Genomic DNA, 23,988 nt, shown 5'->3' on the forward strand with positions numbered 1-23,988 from the left:
TACCAGTCACACAACACTACACACTGCACCCCCAGCCCATTACCAGTCACACAACGCTACACACTGCACCCCCAGCCCATTACCAGTCACACAACGCTACACACTGCACCCCCAGCCCAATACCAGTCACACAACACTACACACTGCACCCCCCGCCCACTACCAGTCACACAACACTACACACTGCACCCCAAGCCCAATACCAGTCACACAACACTACACACTGCACCCCTAACCCACTACCAGTCACACAACACTACACACTGCTCCCCCAGCCCAATACCAGTCACACAACACTACACACTGCACCCCCAGCCCACTACCAGTCACACAACGCTACACACTGCACCCCCAGCCCACTACCAGTCACACAACACTACACACTGCACCCCCAGCCCAATACCAGTCACACAACGCTACACGCTGCACCCCAAACCCACTACCAGTCACACAACGCTACACACTGCACCCCAGCCCACTACCAGTTACACACTACACACTGCACGCCTAACCCACTACCAGTCACACAACACTACACACTGCACCCCCAACCCACTACCAGTCACACAACACTACACACTGCACCCCCAACCCACTACCAGTCACACAACGCTACACACTGCACCCCCAGCCCATTACCAGTCACACAACACAACACACTGCACCCCCAACCCAATACCAGTCACACAACACTACACACTGCACCCCCAACCCAATACCAGTCACATACCGCTACACACTGCACCCCCAGCCCACTACCAGTCACACAACACTACACACTGCACCCCCAGCCCAATACCAGTCACACAACGCTACACACTGCACCCCAAACCCACTACCAGTCACACAACGCTACACACTGCACCCCAGCCCACTACCAGTTACAAACTACACACTGCACGCCTAACCCACTACCAGTCACACAACACTACACACTGCACCCCCAGCCCAATACCAGTCACACAACGCTACACACTGCACCCCAAACCCACTACCAGTCACACAACGCTACACACTGCACCTCCAGCCGACTACCAGTCACACAACGCCACACACTGCACCCCCAACCCACTACCAGTCACACAACACTACACACTGCTCCCCCAGCCTATTACCAGTCACACAACACTACACACTGCACCCCCAGCCCATCACCAGTCACACAACACTACACACTGCACCCCCAGCCCATTACCAGTCACACAACACTACACACTGCACCTCAAGCCGACTACCAGTCACACAACACTACACACTGCACCTCCAGCCCACTACCAGTCACACAACACTACACACTGCACCCTCACCCCATTACTAGTCACACAACACTACACACTGCACCCCCAGCCCATTACCAGTCACACAACACTACACACTGCACCCCCAGCCCACTACCAGTCACACAACGCTACACACTGTACACCCAACTCACTACCAGCCACACAACACTACACACTGCACCCCAAGCCCATTACCAGTCACACAACGCTACACACTGCACCCCAAGCCCATTACCAGTCACACAACGCTACACACTGCACCTCCAGCCAATTACCAGTCACACAACGCTACACACTGCTCCCCCAGCCCATTACCAGTCACACAACACTACACACTGCACGCCCAACCCATTACCAGTCACACAACACTACACACTGCACCCCCAGCCTATTACCAGTCACACAACGCTACACACTGCACCCCCAACCCATTACCAGTCACACAACACTACACACTGCACCCCCAGCCCACTACCAGTCACACAACGCTACACACTGCACCCCAGCCCATTACCAGTCACACAACGCTACACACTGCACCCCAGCCCACTACCAGTTACACACTACACACTGCACGCCTAACCCACTACCAGTCACACAACACTACACACTGCACCCTCAACCCACTACCAGTCACACAACACTACACACTGCACCCCCAGCCCAGTACCAGTCACACAACACTACACACTGCACCCGCAGCTCATAACCAGTCACACAACACTACACACTGCACCCCAGCCCATTACCAGTCACACAACGCTACACACTGCACCACCAACCCACTACCAGTCACACAACACTGCACCCCCAGCCCACTACCAGTCACACAACACCACACACTTCACCCCCAGCACATTACCAGTCACACAACACTACACACTTCACCCCCAGCCCACTACCACACAACGCTACACACTGTACCCGCAGCCCATTACCAGTCACACAACACTACGCACTGCACCCCCAGCACACTACCACACAACGCTACACACTGCACCTCCAGCCCACTACCAGTCACACAAAACTACACACTGCACCCCCAGCCCATTACCGGTCACACAACACTACACACTGCACCTCCATCCCATTACCAGTCACACAACACTACACACTGCACCCTCAGCCCATTACCAGTCACACAACGCTACACACTGCACCCCCAGCACATTACCAGTCACACAACACTACACACTGCCCCCTCAGCCCATTACCAGTCACACAACACTACACACTGCACCCCCATCCCATTACCAGTCACACAACACTACACACTGCACCCTCAGCCCATTACCAGTCACACAACACTACACACTGTATCCCCAGCCTATTACCAGTCACACAACACTACCCACTGCACCCCCAGCCCACTACCAGTCACACAACGCTACACACTATACACCCAACCCACTACCAGTCACACAACACTAAACACTGCATCCCCAGCCCACTACAAATCACACAACGCTACACACTGCACCCCCAGCTCACTACCAGTCACACAACACTACACACTGCACTCCAAGCCCATTACCAGTCACACAACGCTACACACTGCACCCCAAGCCCATTACCAGTCACACAACGCTACACACTGCACCTCCAGTCAATTACCAGTCACACAACGCAACACACTGCTCCCCCAGCCCATTACCAGTTACACAACACTACACACTGAAGCCCCAGCCCATTACCAGTCACACAACGCTACACACTGCACCCCAGCCCACTACCAGTCACACAACACTACACACTGCACGCCTTACCCACTACCAGTCACACAACACTACACACTGCACCCTCAACCCACTACCAGTCACACAACACTACACACTGCACCCCCAGCCCACTACCAGTCACACAACACTACACACTGCACCCGGAGCTCATAACCAGTCACACAACGCTACACACTGCACCCCCAGCCCACTACCAGTCACAAAACAGTACACACTGCACCCCCAGCCCATTACTAGTCACACAACACTACACACTGCACCCCAGCCCATTACCAGTCACACAACGCTACACACTGCACCCCCAGCCCATTAACAGTCACACAATGCTACACACTGCACCCCCAGCCCATTACCAGTCACATAACGCTACACACTGCACCCCCAGCCCATTACCAGTCACACAACGCTACACACTGCACCCCCAGCCCATTACCAGTCACACAACGCTACACACTGCACCCCCAGCCCATTACCAGTCACACAACGCTACACACTGCACCACCAGCCCATTACCAGTCACGCAATGCTACACACTGCACCCCCAGCCCACTGCCAGTCACACAACGCTACACACTGCACCCCCAGCCCATTACCAGTCACACAACGCTACACACTGCACCCCCAGCCCATTACCAGTCACACAATGCTACACACTGCACCCCCAGCCCATTACCAGTCACACAACGCTACACACTGCACCCCCAGCCCATTACCAGTCACACAATGCTACACACTGCACCCCCAGCCCATTACCAGTCACACAACGCTACACACTGCACCCCCAGCCCATTACCAGTCACACAATGCTACACACTGCACCCCCAGCCCACTGTCAGTCACACAACGCTACACACTGCACCCCCAACCCATTACCAGTCACACAACGCTACACACTGCACCCCTAACCCACTACCAGTCACACAACATAACACACTACACCCCAGCCCATTACCAGTCACACAACGCTACACACTGCACCCCCAGCCCATTACCAGTCACACAACGCTACACACTGCACCTCCAGTCAATTACCAGTCACACAACGCAACACACTGCTCCCCCAGCCCATTACCAGTTACACAACACTACACACTGAAGCCCCAGCCCATTACCAGTCACACAACGCTACACACTGCACCCCAGCCCACTACCAGTCACACAACACTACACACTGCACGCCTTACCCACTACCAGTCACACAACACTACACACTGCACCCTCAACCCACTACCAGTCACACAACACTACACACTGCACCCCCAGCCCACTACCAGTCACACAACACTACACACTGCACCCGGAGCTCATAACCAGTCACACAACGCTACACACTGCACCCCCAGCCCACTACCAGTCACAAAACAGTACACACTGCACCCCCAGCCCATTACTAGTCACACAACACTACACACTGCACCCCAGCCCATTACCAGTCACACAACGCTACACACTGCACCCCCAACCCATAACCAGTCACACAACACTACACCCCCAGTACACTACCAGTCACACAACACCACACACTTCACCCCCAGCACATTACCAGCCACACAACACTACACACTTCACCCTCAGCCCACTACCACACTACGCTACACACTGCACCCCCATCCCATTACCAGTCACACAACGCTACACACTGCACCCGCAGCCCATTACCAGTCACACAACACTACGCACTGCACCCCCAGCCCATTACCAGTCACACAAAACTACACACTGCACCCCAGGCTCACTACCACACAACGCTACACACTGCACACCCAGCCCATTACCAGTCACACAACACTACACACTACACCCCCAGCCCATTACCAGTCACACAACGCTACACACTGCACCCCCAACCCAGTAACAATCACACAACACCACACACTGCACCCCCAGCCCATTACTAGTCACACAACGCTACACCCTGCACCCACAGCCAACTACCAGTCACACAACGCTACACACTGCACCCCCAGCCCACTACCAGTCACACAACACTACACACTGCACCCCCAGCCTATTACCAGTCACACAACTCTACACACTGCACCCCCAGCCCACTACCAGTCACACAACACTACACACTGCACCCCAGCCCATTACCAGTCACACAACGCTACACACTGCACCCCCAGCCCATTAACAGTCACACAATGCTACACACTGCACCCCCAGCCCATTACCAGTCACATAACGCTACACACTGCACCCCCAGCCCATTACCAGTCACACAACGCTACACACTGCACCCCCAGCCCATTACCAGTCACACAACGCTACACACTGCACCCCCAGCCCATTACCAGTCACACAACGCTACACACTGCACCACCAGCCCATTACCAGTCACGCAATGCTACACACTGCACCCCCAGCCCACTGCCAGTCACACAACGCTACACACTGCACCCCCAGCCCATTACCAGTCACACAACGCTACACACTGCACCCCCAGCCCATTACCAGTCACACAATGCTACACACTGCACCCCCAGCCCATTACCAGTCACACAACGCTACACACTGCACCCCCAGCCCATTACCAGTCACACAATGCTACACACTGCACCCCCAGCCCATTACCAGTCACACAACGCTACACACTGCACCCCCAGCCCATTACCAGTCACACAATGCTACACACTGCACCCCCAGCCCACTGTCAGTCACACAACGCTACACACTGCACCCCCAACCCATTACCAGTCACACAACGCTACACACTGCACCCCTAACCCACTACCAGTCACACAACATAACACACTACACCCCAGCCCATTACCAGTCACACAACGCTACACACTGCACCCCCAGCCCATTACCAGTCACACAACGCTACCCGCTGCACCCCCAGCCCATTACCAGTCACACAACGCTACACACTACACACCCAACCCATTACCAGTCACACAACATAACACACTACAACCCCAGCCCATTACCAGTCGCACAACGCTACACACTGCACCCCCAACCCACTACCAATCACACAACACCACACACTGCACCCCCAGCCCATTACCAGTCACACAACGCTACACACTGCACCCCCAACCCATTACCAGTCACACAACGCTACACACTGCACCCCTAACCCACTACCAGTCACACAACATAACACACTACACCCCCAGCCCATTACCAGTCACACAACGCTACACACTGCACCCCCAACCCACTACCAATCACATAACACCACACACTACACCCCCAGCCCACTACCAGTGACACAACACTACACACTGCACCCCAAACCCACTACCAGTCATACAACACTACACACTGCACCCCCAGCCCATTACCAGTCACACAACACTACACACTGCACCTGCAGCCCATTACCAGTCACACAGCGATACACACTGCACCCCCAGCCCATTACCAGTCACACAACGCTACACACTGCACTCCCAACCCATTACCAGTCACACAACGCTACACACTGCACCCCTAACCCACTACCAGTCACACAACATAACACACTACACTCCCAGCCCATTACCAGTCACACAACGCCACACACTGCACCCCCAACCCACTACCAGTCACACAACACTACACACTGCACCCTCAGCCCATTACCAGTCACACAACGATACACACTGCACCCCCAGCCCATTACCAGTCACACAACGCTACACACTGCACCCCCAACCCATTACCAGTCACACAACACTACACACTGCACCCCTAACCCACTACCAGTCACACAACATAACATACTACACCCCCAGCCCACTACCACTCCGACAACATCACACACTGCACCCCCATCCCATTAACAATCACACAACACCCCACACTGCACCCCCAGCCCATTACCAGTCTCACAACGCTACACACTGCACCCCCAGCCCACTACCAGTCACACAACACTACACACTGCACCCCTAACCCACTACCAGTCACACAACATAACACACTACACCCCCAGCCCATTACCAGTCACACAACGCTACACACTGCACCCCCAGCCCATTACCAGTCACACAACGCTACCCGCTGCACCCCCAGCCCATTACCAGTCACACAATGCTACACACTACACACCCAACCCATTACCAGTCACACAACATAACAAACTACAACCCCAGACCATTACCAGTCGCACAACGCTACACACTGCACCCCCAACCCACTACCAATCACACAACGCTACACACTGCACCCCCAACCCACTACCAATCACACAACACCACACACTGCACCCCCAGCCCATTACCAGTCACACAACGCTACACACTGCACCCCCAACCCATTACCAGTCACACAACGCTACACACTGCACCCCCAACCCATTACCAGTCACACAACACTACACACTGCACCTGCAGCCCATTACCAGTCACACAGCGATACACACTGCACCCCCAGCCCATTACCAGTCACACAACGCTACACACTGCACCCTCAGCCCAATACCAGTCACACAACGATACACACTGCACCTCCAGCCCATTACCAGTCACACAACGCTACACACTGCACCCCCAACCCATTACCAGTCACACAACGCTACACACTGCACCCCTAACCCAATACCAGTCACACAACATAACACACTACACCCCAGCCCATTACCAGTCACACAACGCTACACACTGCACCCCCAACCCACTACCAATCACATAACACTACACACTACACCCCCAGCCCACTACCAGTGACACAACACTACACACTGCACCCCAAACCCACTACCAGTCATACAACACTACACACTGCACCCCTAGCCCATTACAAGTCACACAACACTACACACTGCACCTGCAGCCCATTACCAGTCACACAGCGATACACACTGCACTCCCAACCCATTACCAGTCACACAACGCTACACACTGCACCCCTAACCCACTACCAGTCACACAACATAACACACTACACTCACAGCCCATTACCAGTCACACAACGCCACACACTGCACCCCCAACCCACTACCAGTCACACAACACTACACACTGCACCCTCAGCCCATTACCAGTCACACAACGATACACACTGCACCCCCAGCCCATTACCAGTCACACAACGCTACACACTGCACCCCCAACCCATTACCAGTCACACAACACTACACACTGCACCCCTAACCCACTACCAGTCACACAACATAACATACTACACCCCCAGCCCACTACCAGTCCCACAACATCACACACTGCACCCCCATCCCATTAACAATCACACAACACCCCACACTGCACCCCCAGCCCACTACCAGTCACACAACACTACACACTGCACCCCCAACCCACTACCAGTCACACAACACTACACACTGCACCCCCAGCCCATTACCAGTCACACAACGCTACACACTGCACCCCCAGCCCATTACCAGTCACACAACGCTACACACCCAACCCATTACCAGTCACACAACATAACACACTACAACCCCAGCCCATTACCAGTCACACAACACTACACACTGCACCCCCATCCCATTACCAGTCACACAACTCTACACACTGCACCCCCAGCCCACTACCAGTCACACAACACTACACACTGCACCCCCAACCCACTAACAGTCACACAACACTACACACTGCACCCCCAGCCCATTACCAGTCACACAACGCTACACACTGCACCCCCAGCCCATTACCAGTCACACAACGCTACACACCCAACCCATTACCAGTCACACAACATAACACACTACAACCCCAGCCCATTACCAGTCACACAACACTACACACTGCACCCCCATCCCATTACCAGTCACACAACTCTACACACTGCACCCCCAGCCCACTACCAGTCACACAACACTACACACTGCACCCCCAACCCACTAACAGTCACACAACACTACACACTGCACCCCCAGCCCATTACCAGTCACACAACGCTACACACTGCACCCCCAGCCCATTACCAGTCACACAACGCTACACACTACACACCCAACCCATTACCAGTCACACAACATAACACACTACAACCCCAGCCCATTACCAGTCACACAACACTACACACTGCACTCCCATCCCATTACCAGTCACACAACTCTACACACTGCACCCCCAGCCCTGTCACAGTGTACCCCCATTATCACACTCAGTATCACAACTTTGTATAACTGTCCTCTGCACATTGTCAGTGTCCCTCTCACAGCTACAGCGGTTCGTGCCCTGGGATACCGAGACCTTGTGGAGGGGTCACCGGGGTGTGTGTTGTGTGTGTGACACATCCTCTCTCTCCTGTCACCGCGGTGTGTGTTGTGTGTGTGACACATCCTCTCTCCTGTCACTGTGGTGTGTGCTGTGTGTGTAACACATCCTCTCTCTCCTGTCACCAGGGTGTGTGTTGTGTGTGTGACACATCCTCTCTCTCCTGTCACCGCGGTGTGTGTTGTGTGTGTGACACATCCTCTCTCTCCTGTCACCGTGGTGTGTGCTGTGTGTGTGACACATCCTCTCTCTCCTGTCACCGCGGTGTGTGTTGTGTGTGTGACACATCCTCTCTCTCCTGTCACCGTGGTGTGTGCTGTGTGTGTGACACATCCTCTCTCTCCTGTCACCGCGGTGTGTGCTGTGTGTGTGACACATCCTCTCTCTCCTGTCACCGGGGTGTGTGCTGTGTGTGTGACACATCCTCTCTCTCCTGTCACCGCGGTGTGTGCTGTGTGTGTGACACATCCTCTCTCCTGTCACCGCGGTGTGTGCTGTGTGTGTGACACATCCTCTCTCTCCTGTCACCGCGGTGTGTGCTGTGTGTGTGACACATCCTCTCTCTCCTGTCACCGCGGTGTGTGCTGTGTGTGTGACACATCCTCTCTCCTGTCACCGCGGTGTGTGCTGTGTGTGTGACACATCCTCTCTCTCCTGTCACCGCGGTGTGTGCTGTGTGTGTGTGACACATCCTCTCTCTCCTGTCACCGCGGTGTGTGCTGTGTGTGTGACACATCCTCTCTCCTGTCACCGCGGTGTGTGCTGTGTGTGTGACACATCCTCTCTCTCCTGTCACCGCGGTGTGTGCTGTGTGTGTGTGACACATCCTCTCTCTCCTGTCACCGCGGTGTGTGCTGTGTGTGTGACACATCCTCTCTCTCCTGTCACCGCGGTGTGTGCTGTGTGTGTGACACATCCTCTCTCTCCTGTCACCGCGGTGTGTGCTGTGTGTGTGACACATCCTCTCTCTCCTGTCACCGCGGTGTGTGCTGTGTGTGTGACACATCCTCTCTCTCCTGTCACCGCGGTGTGTGCTGTGTGTGTGACACATCCTCTCTCTCCTGTCACCGCGGTGTGTGCTGTGTGTGTGACACATCCTCTCTCTCCTGTCACCGGGGTGTGTGGTGTGTGTGTGACACATCCTCTCTCTCCTGTCACCGGGGTGTGTGGTGTGTGTGACACATCCTCTCTCTCCTGTCACCGCGGTGTGTGTGTGTGTGTGACACATCCTCTCTCCTGTCACCGCGGTGTGTGCTGTGTGTGTGACACATCCTCTCTCTCCTGTCACCGGGGTGTGTGGTGTGTGTGTGACACATCCTCTCTCTCCTGTCACCGGGGTGTGTGGTGTGTGTGACACATCCTCTCTCTCCTGTCACCGCGGTGTGTGTGTGTGTGTGACACATCCTCTCTCCTGTCACCGCGGTGTGTGCTGTGTGTGTGACACATCCTCTCTCTCCTGTCACCGCGGTGTGTGCTGTGTGTGTGTGACACATCCTCTCTCTCCTGTCACCGCGGTGTGTGTTGTGTGTGTGACACATACTCTCTCTCCTGTCACCGGGGTGTGTGGTGTGTGTGTGACACATCCTCTCTCTCCTGTCACCGCGGTGTGTGCTGTGTGTGACACATCCTCTCTCTCCTGTCACCGCGGTGTGTGCTGTGTGTGTGTGACACATCCTCTCTCTCCTGTCACCGCGATGTGTGCTGTGTGTGTGTGACACATCCTCTCTCTCCTGTCACCGCGGTGTGTGCTGTGTGTGTGACACATCCTCTCTCTCCTGTCACCGCGGTGTGTGCTGTGTGTGTGTGACACATCCTCTCTCTCCTGTCACCGTGGTGTGTGCTGTGTGTGTGTGACACATCCTCTCTCTCCTGTCACCGCGGTGTGTGCTGTGTGTGTGACACATCCTCTCTCTCCTGTCACCGCGGTGTGTGTTGTGTGTGTGACACTTCCTCTCTCTCCTGTCACCGCGGTGTGTGCTGTGTGTGTGACACATCCTCTCTCTCCTGTCACAGCGGTGTGTGCTGTGTGTGTGACACATCCTCTCTCTCCTGTCACCGCGGTGTGTGCTGTGTGTGTGTGACACATCCTCTCTCTCCTGTCACCGCGGTGTGTGCTGTGTGTGTGACACATCCTCTCTCTCCTGTCACCGCGGTGTGTGCTGTGTGTGTGTGACACATCCTCTCTCTCCTGTCACCGCGGTGTGTGCTGTGTGTGTGACACATCCTCTCTCTCCTGTCACTGCGGTGTGTGTTGTGTGTGACACATCCTCTCTCCTGTCACCGCGGTGTGTGTTGTGTGTGTGACACATCCTCTCTCTCCTGTCACTGTGGTGTGTGCTGTGTGTGTGACACATCCTCTCTCTCCTGTCACCGCGGTGTGTGTGCTGTGTGTGTGTGACACATCCTCTCTCTCCTGTCACCGTGGTGTGTGCTGTGTGTGTGTGACACATCCTCTCTCTCCTGTCACGCGGTGTGTGCTGTGTGTGTGACACATCCTCTCTCCTGTCACCGCGGTGTGTGCTGTGCATGTGACACATCCTCTCTCTCCTGTCACCGTGGTGTGTGCTGTGTGTGTAACACATCCTCTCTCTCCTGTCACTGTGGTGTGTGCTGTGTGTGTGACACATCCTCTCTCTCCTGTCACCGCGGTGTGTGCTGTGTGTGTGACACATCCTCTCTCTCCTGTCACCGCGGTGTGTGCTGTGTGTGTGACACATCCTCTCTCCTGTCACCGCGGTGTGTGCTGTGTGTGTGACACATCCTCTCTCTCCTGTCACCGCGGTGTGTGCTGTGTGTGTGACACATCCTCTCTCCTGTCACCGCGGTGTGTGCTGTGTGTGTGACACATCCTCTCTCCTGTCACCGCGGTGTGTGCTGTGTGTGTGACACATCCTCTCTCTCCTGTCACCGCGGTGTGTGCTGTGTGTGTGACACATCCTCTCTCTCCTGTCACCGCGGTGTGTGCTGTGTGTGTGACACATCCTCTCTCTCTCCTGTCACTGTGGTGTGTGCTGTGTGTGTGACACATCCTCTCTCTCCTGTCACCGCGGTGTGTGCTGTGTGTGTGACACATCCTCTCTCCTGTCACCGCGGTGTGTGCTGTGTGTGTGACACATCCTCTCTCCTGTCACCGCGGTGTGTGCTGTGTGTGTGACACATCCTCTCTCTCCTGTCACCGCGGCGTGTGCTGTGTGTGTGTGTGTGACACATCCTCTCTCTCCTGTCACTTCGGTGTGTGCTGTGTGTGACACATCCTCTCTCTCCTGTCACCGCGGTGTGTGCTGTGTGTGTGTGACACATCCTCTCTCTCCTGTCACCGCGGTGTGTGCTGTGTGTGTGTGACACATCCTCTCTCTCCTGTCACCGTGGTGTGTGCTGTGTGTGTGACACATCCTCTCTCCTGTCACCGCGGTGTGTGTTGTGTGTGTGACACATCCTCTCTCTCCTGTCACCGTGGTGTGTGCTGTGTGTGACACATCCTCTCTCTCTCCTGTCACCGCGGTGTGTGCTGTGTGTGTGACACATCCTCTCTCTCCTGTCACCGCGGTGTGTGCTGTGTGTGTGACACATCCTCTCTCTCCTGTCACTGCGGTGTGTGTTGTATGTGTGACACATCCTCTCTCTCCTGTCACCGCGGTGTGTGCTGTGTGTGTGACACATCCTCTCTCTCCTGTCACCGCGGTGTGTGCTGTGTGACACATCCTTTCTCTCCTGTCACCGCGGTGTGTGCTGTGTGTGTGACACATCCTCTCTCTCCTGTCACCGCGGTGTGTGCTGTGTGACACATCCTCTCTCTCCTGTCACCGGGGTGTGTGGTGTGTGTGACACATCCTCTCTCTCCTGTCACCGGGGTGTGTGCTGTGTGTGTGACACATCCTCTCTCTCCTGTCACCGCGGTGTGTGCTGTGTGTGTGTGACACATCCTCTCTCTCCTGTCACCGCGGTGTGTGTTGTGTGTGTGACACATCCTCTCTCTCCTGTCACCGCGGTGTGTGTTGTGTGTGTGACACATCCTCTCTCTCCTGTCACCGCGGTGTGTGTTGTGTGTGTGACACATCCTCTCTCTCCTGTCACCGTGCTGTGTGTGTGTGACAACTCCTCTCTCTCGTGTCACCGCGGTGTGTGTTGTGTGTGTGTGACACATCCTCTCTCTCCTGTCACCGCGGTGTGTGCTGTGTGTGTGACACATCCTCTCTCTCCTGTCACCGCGGTGTGTGCTGTGTGTGTGTGACACATCCTCTCTCTCCTGTCACCGCGGTGTGTGCTGTGTGTGTGACACATCCTCTCTCTCCTGTCACCGCGGTGTGTGCTGTGTGTGTGACACATCCTCTCTCTCCTGTCACCGCGGTGTGTGCTGTGTGTGTGACACATCCTCTCTCTCCTGTCACCGGGGTGTGTGCTGTGTGTGTGACACATCCTCTCTCTCCTGTCACCGCGGTGTGTGCTGTGTGTGTGACACATCCTCTCTCTCCTGTCACCGCGGTGTGTGCTGTGTGTGTGACACATCCTCTCTCTCCTGTCACTGCGGTGTGTGTTGTATGTGTGACACATCCTCTCTCTCCTGTCACCGCGGTGTGTGCTGTGTGTGTGACACATCCTCTCTCTCCTGTCACCGCGGTGTGTGCTGTGTGTGTGACACATCCTCTCTCTCCTGTCACGCGGTGTGTGCTGTGTGTGTGACACATCCTCTCTCTCCTGTCACCGCGGTGTGTGCTGTGTGTGTGACACATCCTCTCTCTCCTGTCACCGCGGTGTGTGCTGTGTGTGTGACACATACTCTCTCTCCTGTCACTGCGGTGTGTGTTGTGTGTGTGACACATCCTCTCTCTCCTGTCACGCGGTGTGTGCTGTGTGTGTGACACATCCTCTCTCTCCTGTCACCGCGGTGTGTGCTGTGTGTGTGACACATCCTCTCTCTCCTGTCACCGCGGTGTGTGTGTGTGTGACACATCCTCTCTCTCCTGTCACCGCGGTGTGTGCTGTGTGTGTGACACATCCTCTCTCTCCTGTCACCGCGGTGTGTGCTGTGTGTGTGTGACACATCCTCTCTCTCCTGTCACCGCGGTGTGTGCTGTGTGTGTGACACATCCTCTCTCTCCTGTCACGCGGTGTGTGCTGTGTGTGTGACACATCCTCTCTCTCCTGTCACCGCGGTGTGTGCTGTGTGTGTGACACATCCTCTCTCTCCTGTCACCGCGGTGTGTGCTGTGTGTGTGACACATCCTCTCTCCTGTCACCGCGGTGTGTGCTGTGTGTGTGACACATCCTCTCTCTCCTGTCACCGCGGTGTGTGCTGTGTGTGTGTGACACATCCTCTCTCTCCTGTCACTGCGGTGTGTGCTGTGTGTGTGACACATCCTCTCTCTCCTGTCACTGCGGTGTGTGTTGTGTGTGTGACACATCCTCTCTCTCCTGTCACGCGGTGTGTGCTGTGTGTGTGACACATCCTCTCTCTCCTGTCACCGTGGTGTGTGCTGTGTGTGTGACACATCCTCTCTCTCCTGTCACCGCGGTGTGTGCTGTGTGTGACACATCCTCTCTCTCCTGTCACCGTGGTGTGTGCTGTGTGTGTGTGACACATCCTCTCTCTCCTATCACCGAAGTGTGCTGTGTGTGTGACACATCCTCTCTCTCCTATCACCGCGGTGTGTGCTGTGTGTGTGACACATCCTCTCTCTCCTATCACCGCGGTGTGTGCTGTGTGTGTGACACATCCTCTCTCTCCTGTCACCGTGGTGTGTGCTGTGTGTGTGTGACACATCCTCTCTCTCCTGTCACCGCGGTGTGTGCTGTGTGTGTGACACACCTCTCTCTCCTGTCACCGCGGTGTGTGCTGTGTGTGTGTGACACATCCTCTCTCTCCTGTCACCGCGGTGTGTGTGCTGTGTGTATGTGACACATCCTCTCTCTCCTGTCACCGCGGTGTGTGCTGTGTGTGTGACACATCCTCTCTCTCCTGTCACCGCGGTGTGTGCTGTGTGTATGACACATCCTCTCTCTCCTGTCACCGCGGTGTGTGCTGTGTGTGTGACACACCTCTCTCTCCTGTCACCGCGGTGTGTGCTGTGTGTATGACACATCCTCTCTCTCCTGTCACCGCGGTGTGTGCTGTGTGTGTGACACATCCTCTCTCTCCTGTCACCGTGGTGTGTGCTGTGTGTGTGACACATCCTCTCTCTCCTGTCACCGCGGTGTGTGCTGTGTGTGTGACACATCCTCTCTCTCCTGTCACTGCGGTGTGTGCTGTGTGTGTGACACATCCTCTCTCTCCTGTCACTGCGGTGTGTGCTGTGTGTATGACACATCCTCTCTCTCCTGTCACCGCGGTGTGTGCTGTGTGTGTGTGACACATCCTCTCTCCTGTCACTGCGGTGTGTGCTGTGTGTGTGACACATCCTCTCTCTCCTGTCACTGCGGTGTGTGCTGTGTGTGTGACACATCCTCTCTCTCCTGTCACCGCGGTGTGTGCTGTGTGTGACACATCCTCTCTCTCCTGTCACAGCGGTGTGTGCTGTGTGTGTGACACATCCTCTCTCTCCTGTCACCGCGGTGTGTGCTGTGTGTGACACATCCTCTCTCTCCTGTCACAGCGGTGTGTGCTGTGTGTGTGACACATCCTCTCTCTCCTGTCACCGCGGTGTGTGCTGTGTGTGTGACACATCCTCTCTCTCCTGTCACCGGGGTGTGTGCTGTGCATGTGACACATCCTCTCTCTGCTGTCACCACGGTGTGTGCTGTGCATGTGACACATCCTCTCTCTCCTGTCACCGCGGTGTGTGCTGTGTGTATGACACATCCTCTCTCTCCTGTCACCGCGGTGTGTGCTGTGTGTGTGTGATTCATCCTCTCTCTCCTGTCACCGCGGTGTGTGCTGTGTGTGTGACACATCCTCTCTCTCCTGTCACCGCGGTGTGTGCTGTGTGTGTGACACATCCTCTCTCTCCTGTCACCGCGGTGTGTGCTGTGTGTGTGACACATCCTCTCTCCCCTGTCACCGCGGTGTGTGCTGTGTGTGTGACACAGCCTCTCTCTCTCCCGTCACCGCGGTGTGTGCTGTGTGTGTGACACATCCTCTCTCTCCTGTCACCGCGGTGTGTGCTGTGTGTGTGTGACACATCCTCTCTCTCCTGTCACCGCGGTGTGTGCTGTGTGTGTGACACATCCTCTCTCTCCTGTCACCGCTGTGTGTGCTGTGTGTGTGACACATCCTCTCTCTCCTGTCACCGCTGTGTGTGCTGTGTGTGTGACACATCCTCTCTCTCCTGTCACCGCGGTGTGTGCTGTGTGTGTGACACATCCTCTCTCTCCTGTCACCGCGGTGTGTGCTGTGTGTGTGTGACACATCCTCTCTCTCCTGTCACCGCGGTGTGTGCTGTGTGTGTGACACATCCTCTCTCTCCTGTCACCGTGGTGTGTGCTGTGTGTGTGTGACACATCCTCTCTCTCCTGTCACCGCGGTGTGTGCTGTGTATGTGACACATCCTCTCTCTCCTGTCACCGCGGTGTGTGCTGTGTGTGTGACACATCCTCTCTCTCCTGTCACCGTGGTGTGTGCTGTGTGTGTGACACATCCTCTCTCTCCTGTCACCGTGGTGTGTGCTGTGTGTGTGTGACACATCCTCTCTCTCCTGTCACCGCAGTGTGTGCTGTGTATGTGACACATCCTCTCTCTCCTGTCACCGCGGTGTGTGCTGTGTGTGTGACACATCCTCTCTCTCCTGTCAGTCACCGCGGTGTGTGCTGTGTGTGTGACACATCCTCTCTCTCCTGTCACCGCGGTGTGTGCTGTGTGTGTGTGACACATCCTCTCTCTCCTGTCACCGCGGTGTGTGTTGTGTGTGTGACACATCCTCTCTCTCCTGTCACCGCGGTGTGTGCTGTGTGTGTGACACATCCTCTCTCTCCTGTCACCGCGGTGTGTGCTGTGTGTGTGACACATCCTCTCTCTCCTGTCACCGCGGTGTGTGCTGTGTGTGTGACACATCCTCTCTCTCCTGTCACCGCGGTGTGTGCTGTGTGTGTGACACATCCTCTCTCTCCTGTCACCGCGGTGTGTGCTGTGTATGTGACACATCCTCTCTCCTGTCACTGCGGTGTGTGCTGTGTGTGTGACACATCCTCTCTCTCCTGTCACCGCGGTGTGTGTTGTGTGTGTGACACATCCTCTCTCCTGTCACCGCGGTGTGTGCTGTGTGTGTGACACATCCTCTCTCTCCTGTCACCGCGGTGTGTGCTGTGTGTGTGTGACACATCCTCTCTCTCCTGTCACCGCGGTGTGTGTTGTGTGTGTGACACATCCTCTCTCTCCTGTCACCGCGGTGTGTGCTGTGTGTGTGACACATCCTCTCTCTCCTGTCACCGCGGTGTGTGCTGTGTGTGTGACACATCCTCTCTCTCCTGTCACCGCGGTGTGTGCTGTGTGTGTGACACATCCTCTCTCTCCTGTCACCGCGGTGTGTGCTGTGTATGTGACACATCCTCTCTCCTGTCACTGCGGTGTGTGCTGTGTGTGTGACACATCCTCTCTCTCCTGTCACCGCGGTGTGTGCTGTGTGTGTGACACATCCTCTCTCTCCTGTCACCGCGGTGTGTGCTGTGTGTGTGTGACACATCCTCTCTCTCCTGTCACCGTGGTGTGTGCTGTGTGTGTGTGACACATCCTCTCTCTCCTGTCACCGCGGTGTGTGCTGTGTGTGTGTGACACATCCTCTCTCTCCTGTCACCGTGGTGTGTGCTGTGTGTGTGTGACACATCCTCTCTCTCCTGTCACCGTGGTGTGTGCTGTGTGTGTGACACATCCTCTCTCTCCTGTCACCGCGGTGTGTGCTGTGTGTGTGTGACACATCCTCTCTCTCCTGTCACCGCGGTGTGTGCTGTGTGTGTGTGACACATCCTCTCTCTCCTGTCACCGTGGTGTGTGCTGTGTGTGTGTGACACATCCTCTCTCTCCTGTCACCGTGGTGTGTGCTGTGTGTGTGACACATCCTCTCTCTCCTGTCACCGCGGTGTGTGCTGTGTGTGTGACACATCCTCTCTCTCCTGTCACCGCGGTGTGTGCTGTGTGTGTGTGACACATCCTCTCTCTCCTGTCACCGCGGTGTGTGCTGTGTGTGTGACACATCCTCTCTCTCCTGTCACCGCGGTGTGTGCTGTGTGTGTGTGACACATCCTCTCTCTCCTGTCACCGCGGTGTGTGCTGTGTGTGTGACACATCCTCTCTCTCCTGTCACCGCGGTGTGTGCTGTGTGTGTGTGACACATCCTCTCTCTCCTGTCACCGTGGTGTGTGCTGTGTGTGTGTGACACATCCTCTCTCTCCTGTCACCGTGGTGTGTGCTGTGTGTGTGACACATCCTCTCTCTCCTGTCACTGCGGTGTGTGCTGTGTGTGTGACACATCCTCTCTCTCCTGTCACCGCGGTGTGTGCTGTGTGTGTGTGACACATCTTCTCTCTCCTGTCACCGCGGTGTGTGCTGTGTGTGTGTGACACATCCTCTCTCTCCTGTCACCGCGGTGTGTGCTGTGTGTGTGACACATCCTCTCTCTCCTGTCACCGCGGTGTGTGCTGTGTGTGTGTGACACATCCTCTCTCTCCTGTCACCGCGGTGTGTGCTGTGTGTGTGACACATCCTCTCTCTCCTGTCACCGCGGTGTGTGCTGTGTGTGTGACACATCCTCTCTCTCCTGTCACTGCGGTGTGTGCTGTGTGTGTGACACATCCTCTCTCTCCTGTCACCGCGGTGTGTGCTGTGTGTGTGACACATCCTCTCTCTCCTGTCACCGCGGTGTGTGCTGTGTGTGTGACACATCCTCTCTCTCCTGTCACTGCGGTGTGTGCTGTGTGTGTGACACATCCTCTCTCTCCTGTCACTGCGGTGTGTGCTGTGTGTGTGACACATCCTCTCTCTCCTGTCACTGCGGTGTGTGCTGTGTGTGTGACACATCCTCTCTCCTGTCACCGCGGTGTGTGCTGTGTGTGTGACACATCCTCTCTCTCCTGTCACCGCGGTGTGTGCTGTGTGTGTGACACATCCTCTCTCCTGTCACCGCGGTGTGTGCTGTGTGTGTGACACATCCTCTCTCTCCTGTCACTGCGGTGTGTGTTGTGTGTGTGACACATCCTCTCTCTCCTGTCACCGCGGTGTGTGCTGTGTGTGTGACACATCCTCTCTCTCCTGTCACCGCGGTGTGTGCTGTGTGTGTGACACATCCTCTCTCTCCTGTCACTGCGGTGTGTACTGTGTGTGTGACACATCCTCTCTCTCCTGTCACTGCGGTGTGTGCTGTGTGTGTGACACATCCTCTCTCTCCTGTCACCGCGGTGTGTGCTGTGTGTGTGTGACACATCCTCTCTCTCCTGTCACTGCGGTGTGTGCTGTGTGTGGGTGACACATCCTCTCTCTCCTGTCACCGCGGTGTGTGCTGTGTGTGTGACACATCCTCTCTCCTGTCACCGTGGTGTGTGCTGTGTGTGTGTGACACATCCTCTCTCTCCTGTCACCGTGGTGTGTGCTGTATGTGTGTGACACATCCTCTCTCTCCTGTCACCGCGGTGTGTGCTGTGTGTGTGTGACACATCCTCTCTCTCCTGTCACCGCGGTGTGTGCTGTGTGTGTGTGACACATCCTCTCTCTCCTGTCACCGCGGTGTGTGCTGTGTGTGTGTGTGACACATCCTCTCTCTCCTGTCACCGCGGTGTGTGCTGTGTATGTGACACATCCTCTCTCCTGTCACTGCGGTGTGTGCTGTGTGTGTGACACATCCTCTCTCCTGTCACCGCGGTGTGTGCTCTGTGTGTGACACATCCTCTCTCCTGTCACCGCGGTGTGTGCTGTGTGTATGTGACACATCCTCTCTCTCCTGTCACCGCGGTGTGTGCTGTGTGTATGTGACACATCCTCTCTCTCCTGTCACCGCGGTGTGTGCTGTGTGTGTGTGACACATCCTCTCTCTCCTGTCACCGCGGTGTGTGCTGTGTGTGTGACACATCCTCTCTCCTGTCACCGCGGTGTGTGTTGTGTGTGTGACACATCCTCTCTCTCCTGTCACCGCGGTGTGTGCTGTGTGTGTGTGACACATCCTCTCTCTCCTGTCACCGCGGTGTGTGCTGTGTGTATGTGACACATCCTCTCTCTCCTGTCACCGCGGTGTGTGCTGTGTGTATGACACATCCTCTCTCTCCTGTCACCGCGGTGTGTGCTGTGTGTGTGACACATCCTCTCTCCTGTCACCGCGGTGTGTGTTGTGTGTGTGACACATCCTCTCTCCTGTCACCGCGGTGTGTGCTGTGTGTGTGACACATCCTCTCTCTCCTGTCACCGTGGTGTGTGCTGTGTGTATGACACATCCTCTCTCTCCTGTCACCGCGGTGTGTGCTGTGTGTGTGACACATCCTCTCTCTCCTGTCACCGCGGTGTGTGTTGTGTGTGTGACACATCCTCTCTCTCCTGTCACCGTGGTGTGTGCTGTGTGTATGACACATCCTCTCTCTCCTGTCACCGCGGTGTGTGTTGTGTGTGTGACACATCCTCTCTCTCCTGTCACCGTGGTGTGTGCTGTGTGTGTGACACATCCTCTCTCTCCTGTCACCGCGGTGTGTGCTGTGTGTGTGACACATCCTCTCTCTCCTGTCACCGCGGTGTGTGCTGTGTGTGTGACACATCCTCTCTCTCCTGTCACCGCGGTGTGTGCTGTGTGACACACCCTCTCTCTCCTGTCACCGCGGTGTGTGCTGTGTGTGTGTGACACATCCTCTCTCTCCTGTCACTGCGGTGTGTGCTGTGTGTGTGACACATCCTCTCTCTCCTGTCACAGTGGTGTGTGCTGTGTGTGTGACACATCCTCTCTCCTGTCACCGCGGTGTGTGCTGTGTGTGTGACACATCCTCTCTCTCCTGTCACCGCGGTGTGTGCTGTGTGTGTGTGACACATCCTCTCTCTCCTGTCACCGCGGTGTGTGCTGTGTGTGTGACACATCCTCTCTCCTGTCACCGTGGTGTGTGCTGTGTGTGTGACACATCCTCTCTCTCCTGTCACCGTGGTGTGTGCTGTGTGTGTGACACATCCTCTCTCTCCTGTCACCGCGGTGTGTGCTGTGTGTGTGTGACACATCCTCTCTCCTGTCACCGCGGTGTGTGCTGTATGTGTGTGACACATCCTCTCTCTCCTGTCACCGCGGTGTGTGCTGTATGTGTGTGACACATCCTCTCTCTCCTGTCACCGCGGTGTGTGCTGTGTGTGTGTGACACATCCTCTCTCTCCTGTCACCGCGGTGTGTGCTGTGTGTGTGACACATCCTCTCTCCTGTCACCGCGGTGTGTGCTGTATGTGTGTGACACATCCTCTCTCTCCTGTCACCGCGGTGTGTGCTGTATGTGTGTGACACATCCTCTCTCTCCTGTCACCGCGGTGTGTGCTGTGTGTGTGTGACACATCCTCTCTCCTGTCACCGCGGTGTGTGCTGTGTGTGTGTGACACATCCTCTCTCTCCTGTCACCGCGGTGTGTGCTGTGTGTGTGACACATCCTCTCTCTCCTGTCACATAATGGTGACGTTTCCCTATTTTGTAGGTGACGCCCTGGCCCCACACGTGGAACACATGTTCTCCACATTTGATAAAGACCAGGATGAGGAGGTACAGAACTGCGCGGAGTACTGGGGCGGTGGGTTCTGGTACCACGCCGGGGGCTGTGCTGGGGCCGGGCTCAACGCTCGCTACAAAGCCACAGGACCCCTGCAGAATGCATTTTCCTGGACACCTTGGGTGGAGTACCCTGAGACACTTCGGGCAAGTCAGATGAAGATGAGGAGGGTCCCGGACAGCAATTAGAGCGAGACCAGCCGTGTGTGATTACGTGTGGTCACTGTAGTGGTGGAGATGTAGTGACAGACACAGCTGTATACACAATAAATAACTTACATGTGTAATAAAGTGTATGTGGAGATTCTGTCACAGGGGAACCTCTTACCATGGTGTCTACAAAATGGCCGCAGATCCTCCATGTTTCTGTAGCCAACAGGACAAGACGGGTCCTATTATATCATAAATAACTGACAGCGACATTACAATATCATGCACGAGTGATGTTCATAGACATGTGAGGTCCTGTAAGTGATATAACACACATGAATATAAATTCCGGTTATTCATATGTATATAAAGGATGAGTCTGGATATCACGGTGTCATTAGGAACATGAATTATACAGAATATATCCGTACTGTGGGGTATAAGAGTATTAGAGGCGGGGGGGGGGCTGCCTGGGGAGGACAGGGAGCCCATGTGAGAGTGGAAGGGACAGACGCTGCCTTACAGATCCCTGGCCCTTATTACTCCTCAGTTACTCGCTGGGAGGAGAGAGAACATTGCACAGGAATAGTCCCTCTCCCACCACCAGTCCTGGCGTAACGCTGGAGACACGGCGTATCCTCTGCATGGGTATGGTATATATGTGGACACTGCTGAAATGTCAGCATACATTCCCTGGTGGTCTAGCGGTGACTTACCTGCTCCCGGAGGCAGTGGCGTCTCCTTGGTCTCAGCGGTCACATGTGGATCAGTTCTGGTGCCGACATCTGATGGAGCAGTGGTTCCGATGAGTATTTTAACCTTATCCCTAACCATCCCTCTAGTGCTGAACGCTAACCCCTCATAACCAAACCCCTTAGATCAGTGGTTTCTAAACTTTTTTGAATCACGGCGCTCTAGAATATCAGAATTTTTTTCACGCCACCCCTAGGCCAAAAATTTCTTATTGAGAAATTTAGAAAGAAATATTACATTAAGTAGATGCGTTTATAGGTCATCCTTAGGGTCAGTTGTCTGGTGAGGGACAAGATTTGCTTCTGTTTGGTCAAATATTTTATGACTGGCTGCCACCAGCACTGGTTTTGCCTATTATATTGACCATGAATAATTTGAATTGGTCCTGGACCACCAACCCAGTGCACCCCTGCAAGTGTCCCGCGGCCCCCCAGGGAGCCACGCCACACAGTTTGGGAACTTCTGCCTTAGAGTCTAACCCTAATGTCCACATTCAGACAATGTCAGCATTTCAGATGTCAACAATGCAAACATGTCAGCATTCTGAGGATGTCGACATCAGAACTTATGACATTGTGACTGTGATCCATCTCCTCTGCATGTCCCGTCACTATGCATCGCAGGCGTTTTGCAGTGAGAGAGGTTGCAGGAGGCACAGGTTCCACCAGCCAGAGTATGGAACATGGAGTAATGGGAGAGGAGGAGAATATTCTTTATTTGGCCCTAACAACCGTGTCCACAGGTGACAAATACTCACTCAGACCACATAGGAGGAGAAAGGGGATCTCCAAGTTCTGCTTCACCGTTCCGTGCTGTAGATTTACATTTGGCAGAAGGTATAATACACGTAACAGCTGGGAGATTCCGCTGTGTGTGGACAGGACTGGGAACACGTACCAGCAATCTGTGCCAGCAAAATGTAGCAGCCAGCTAGCCGCATAGCGATGGTGCCCACACACATGGAAGCAGCTGGTTATAAGACGCGATACGGTAGTTACTGGTTTAATACAGGTGGACCTGTTATCCGGATGTAGAAACATTCACATTTTAAGGACAAATGCAGGTGAATGGGGCAGGGACACCGGATGAATGGGGCAGGGACACCGGATGAATGGGGCAGGGACACCGGATGAATCGGGGCCGGAACACCGGATGAATGGGGCGGGGACACCGGATGAATGGAGCGGGGACACCGGATGAATGGAGCGGGGACACCGGATCAATGGGGCAGGGACACCGGATCAATGGGGTAGGG

At 55.2% G+C, this 23,988-nt stretch overlaps 1 protein-coding gene across 2 annotated transcripts in view; it reads left to right on the forward strand.

Moving 5' to 3' along the window:
* Nucleotides 1-22,108, forward strand: part of LOC134943915 (microfibril-associated glycoprotein 4-like) — a 56,274-nt gene extending 34,166 nt beyond the window's left edge. For both annotated transcript variants that reach the window (XM_063932481.1, XM_063932482.1), the window contains one exon: nt 21,760-22,108. In XM_063932481.1, coding sequence (XP_063788551.1) covers nt 21,760-22,019 — 260 coding nt within the window. In that variant the 3' untranslated portion in view covers nt 22,020-22,108. The remainder of the gene's footprint in view (nt 1-21,759) is intronic.
* Nucleotides 22,109-23,988: the final 1,880 nt, after the last annotated feature.

The sequence above is a fragment of the Pseudophryne corroboree genome, chromosome 7 (assembly GCF_028390025.1).
Source record: "Pseudophryne corroboree isolate aPseCor3 chromosome 7, aPseCor3.hap2, whole genome shotgun sequence".
Classification (NCBI taxonomy): domain Eukaryota; kingdom Metazoa; phylum Chordata; class Amphibia; order Anura; family Myobatrachidae; genus Pseudophryne; species Pseudophryne corroboree.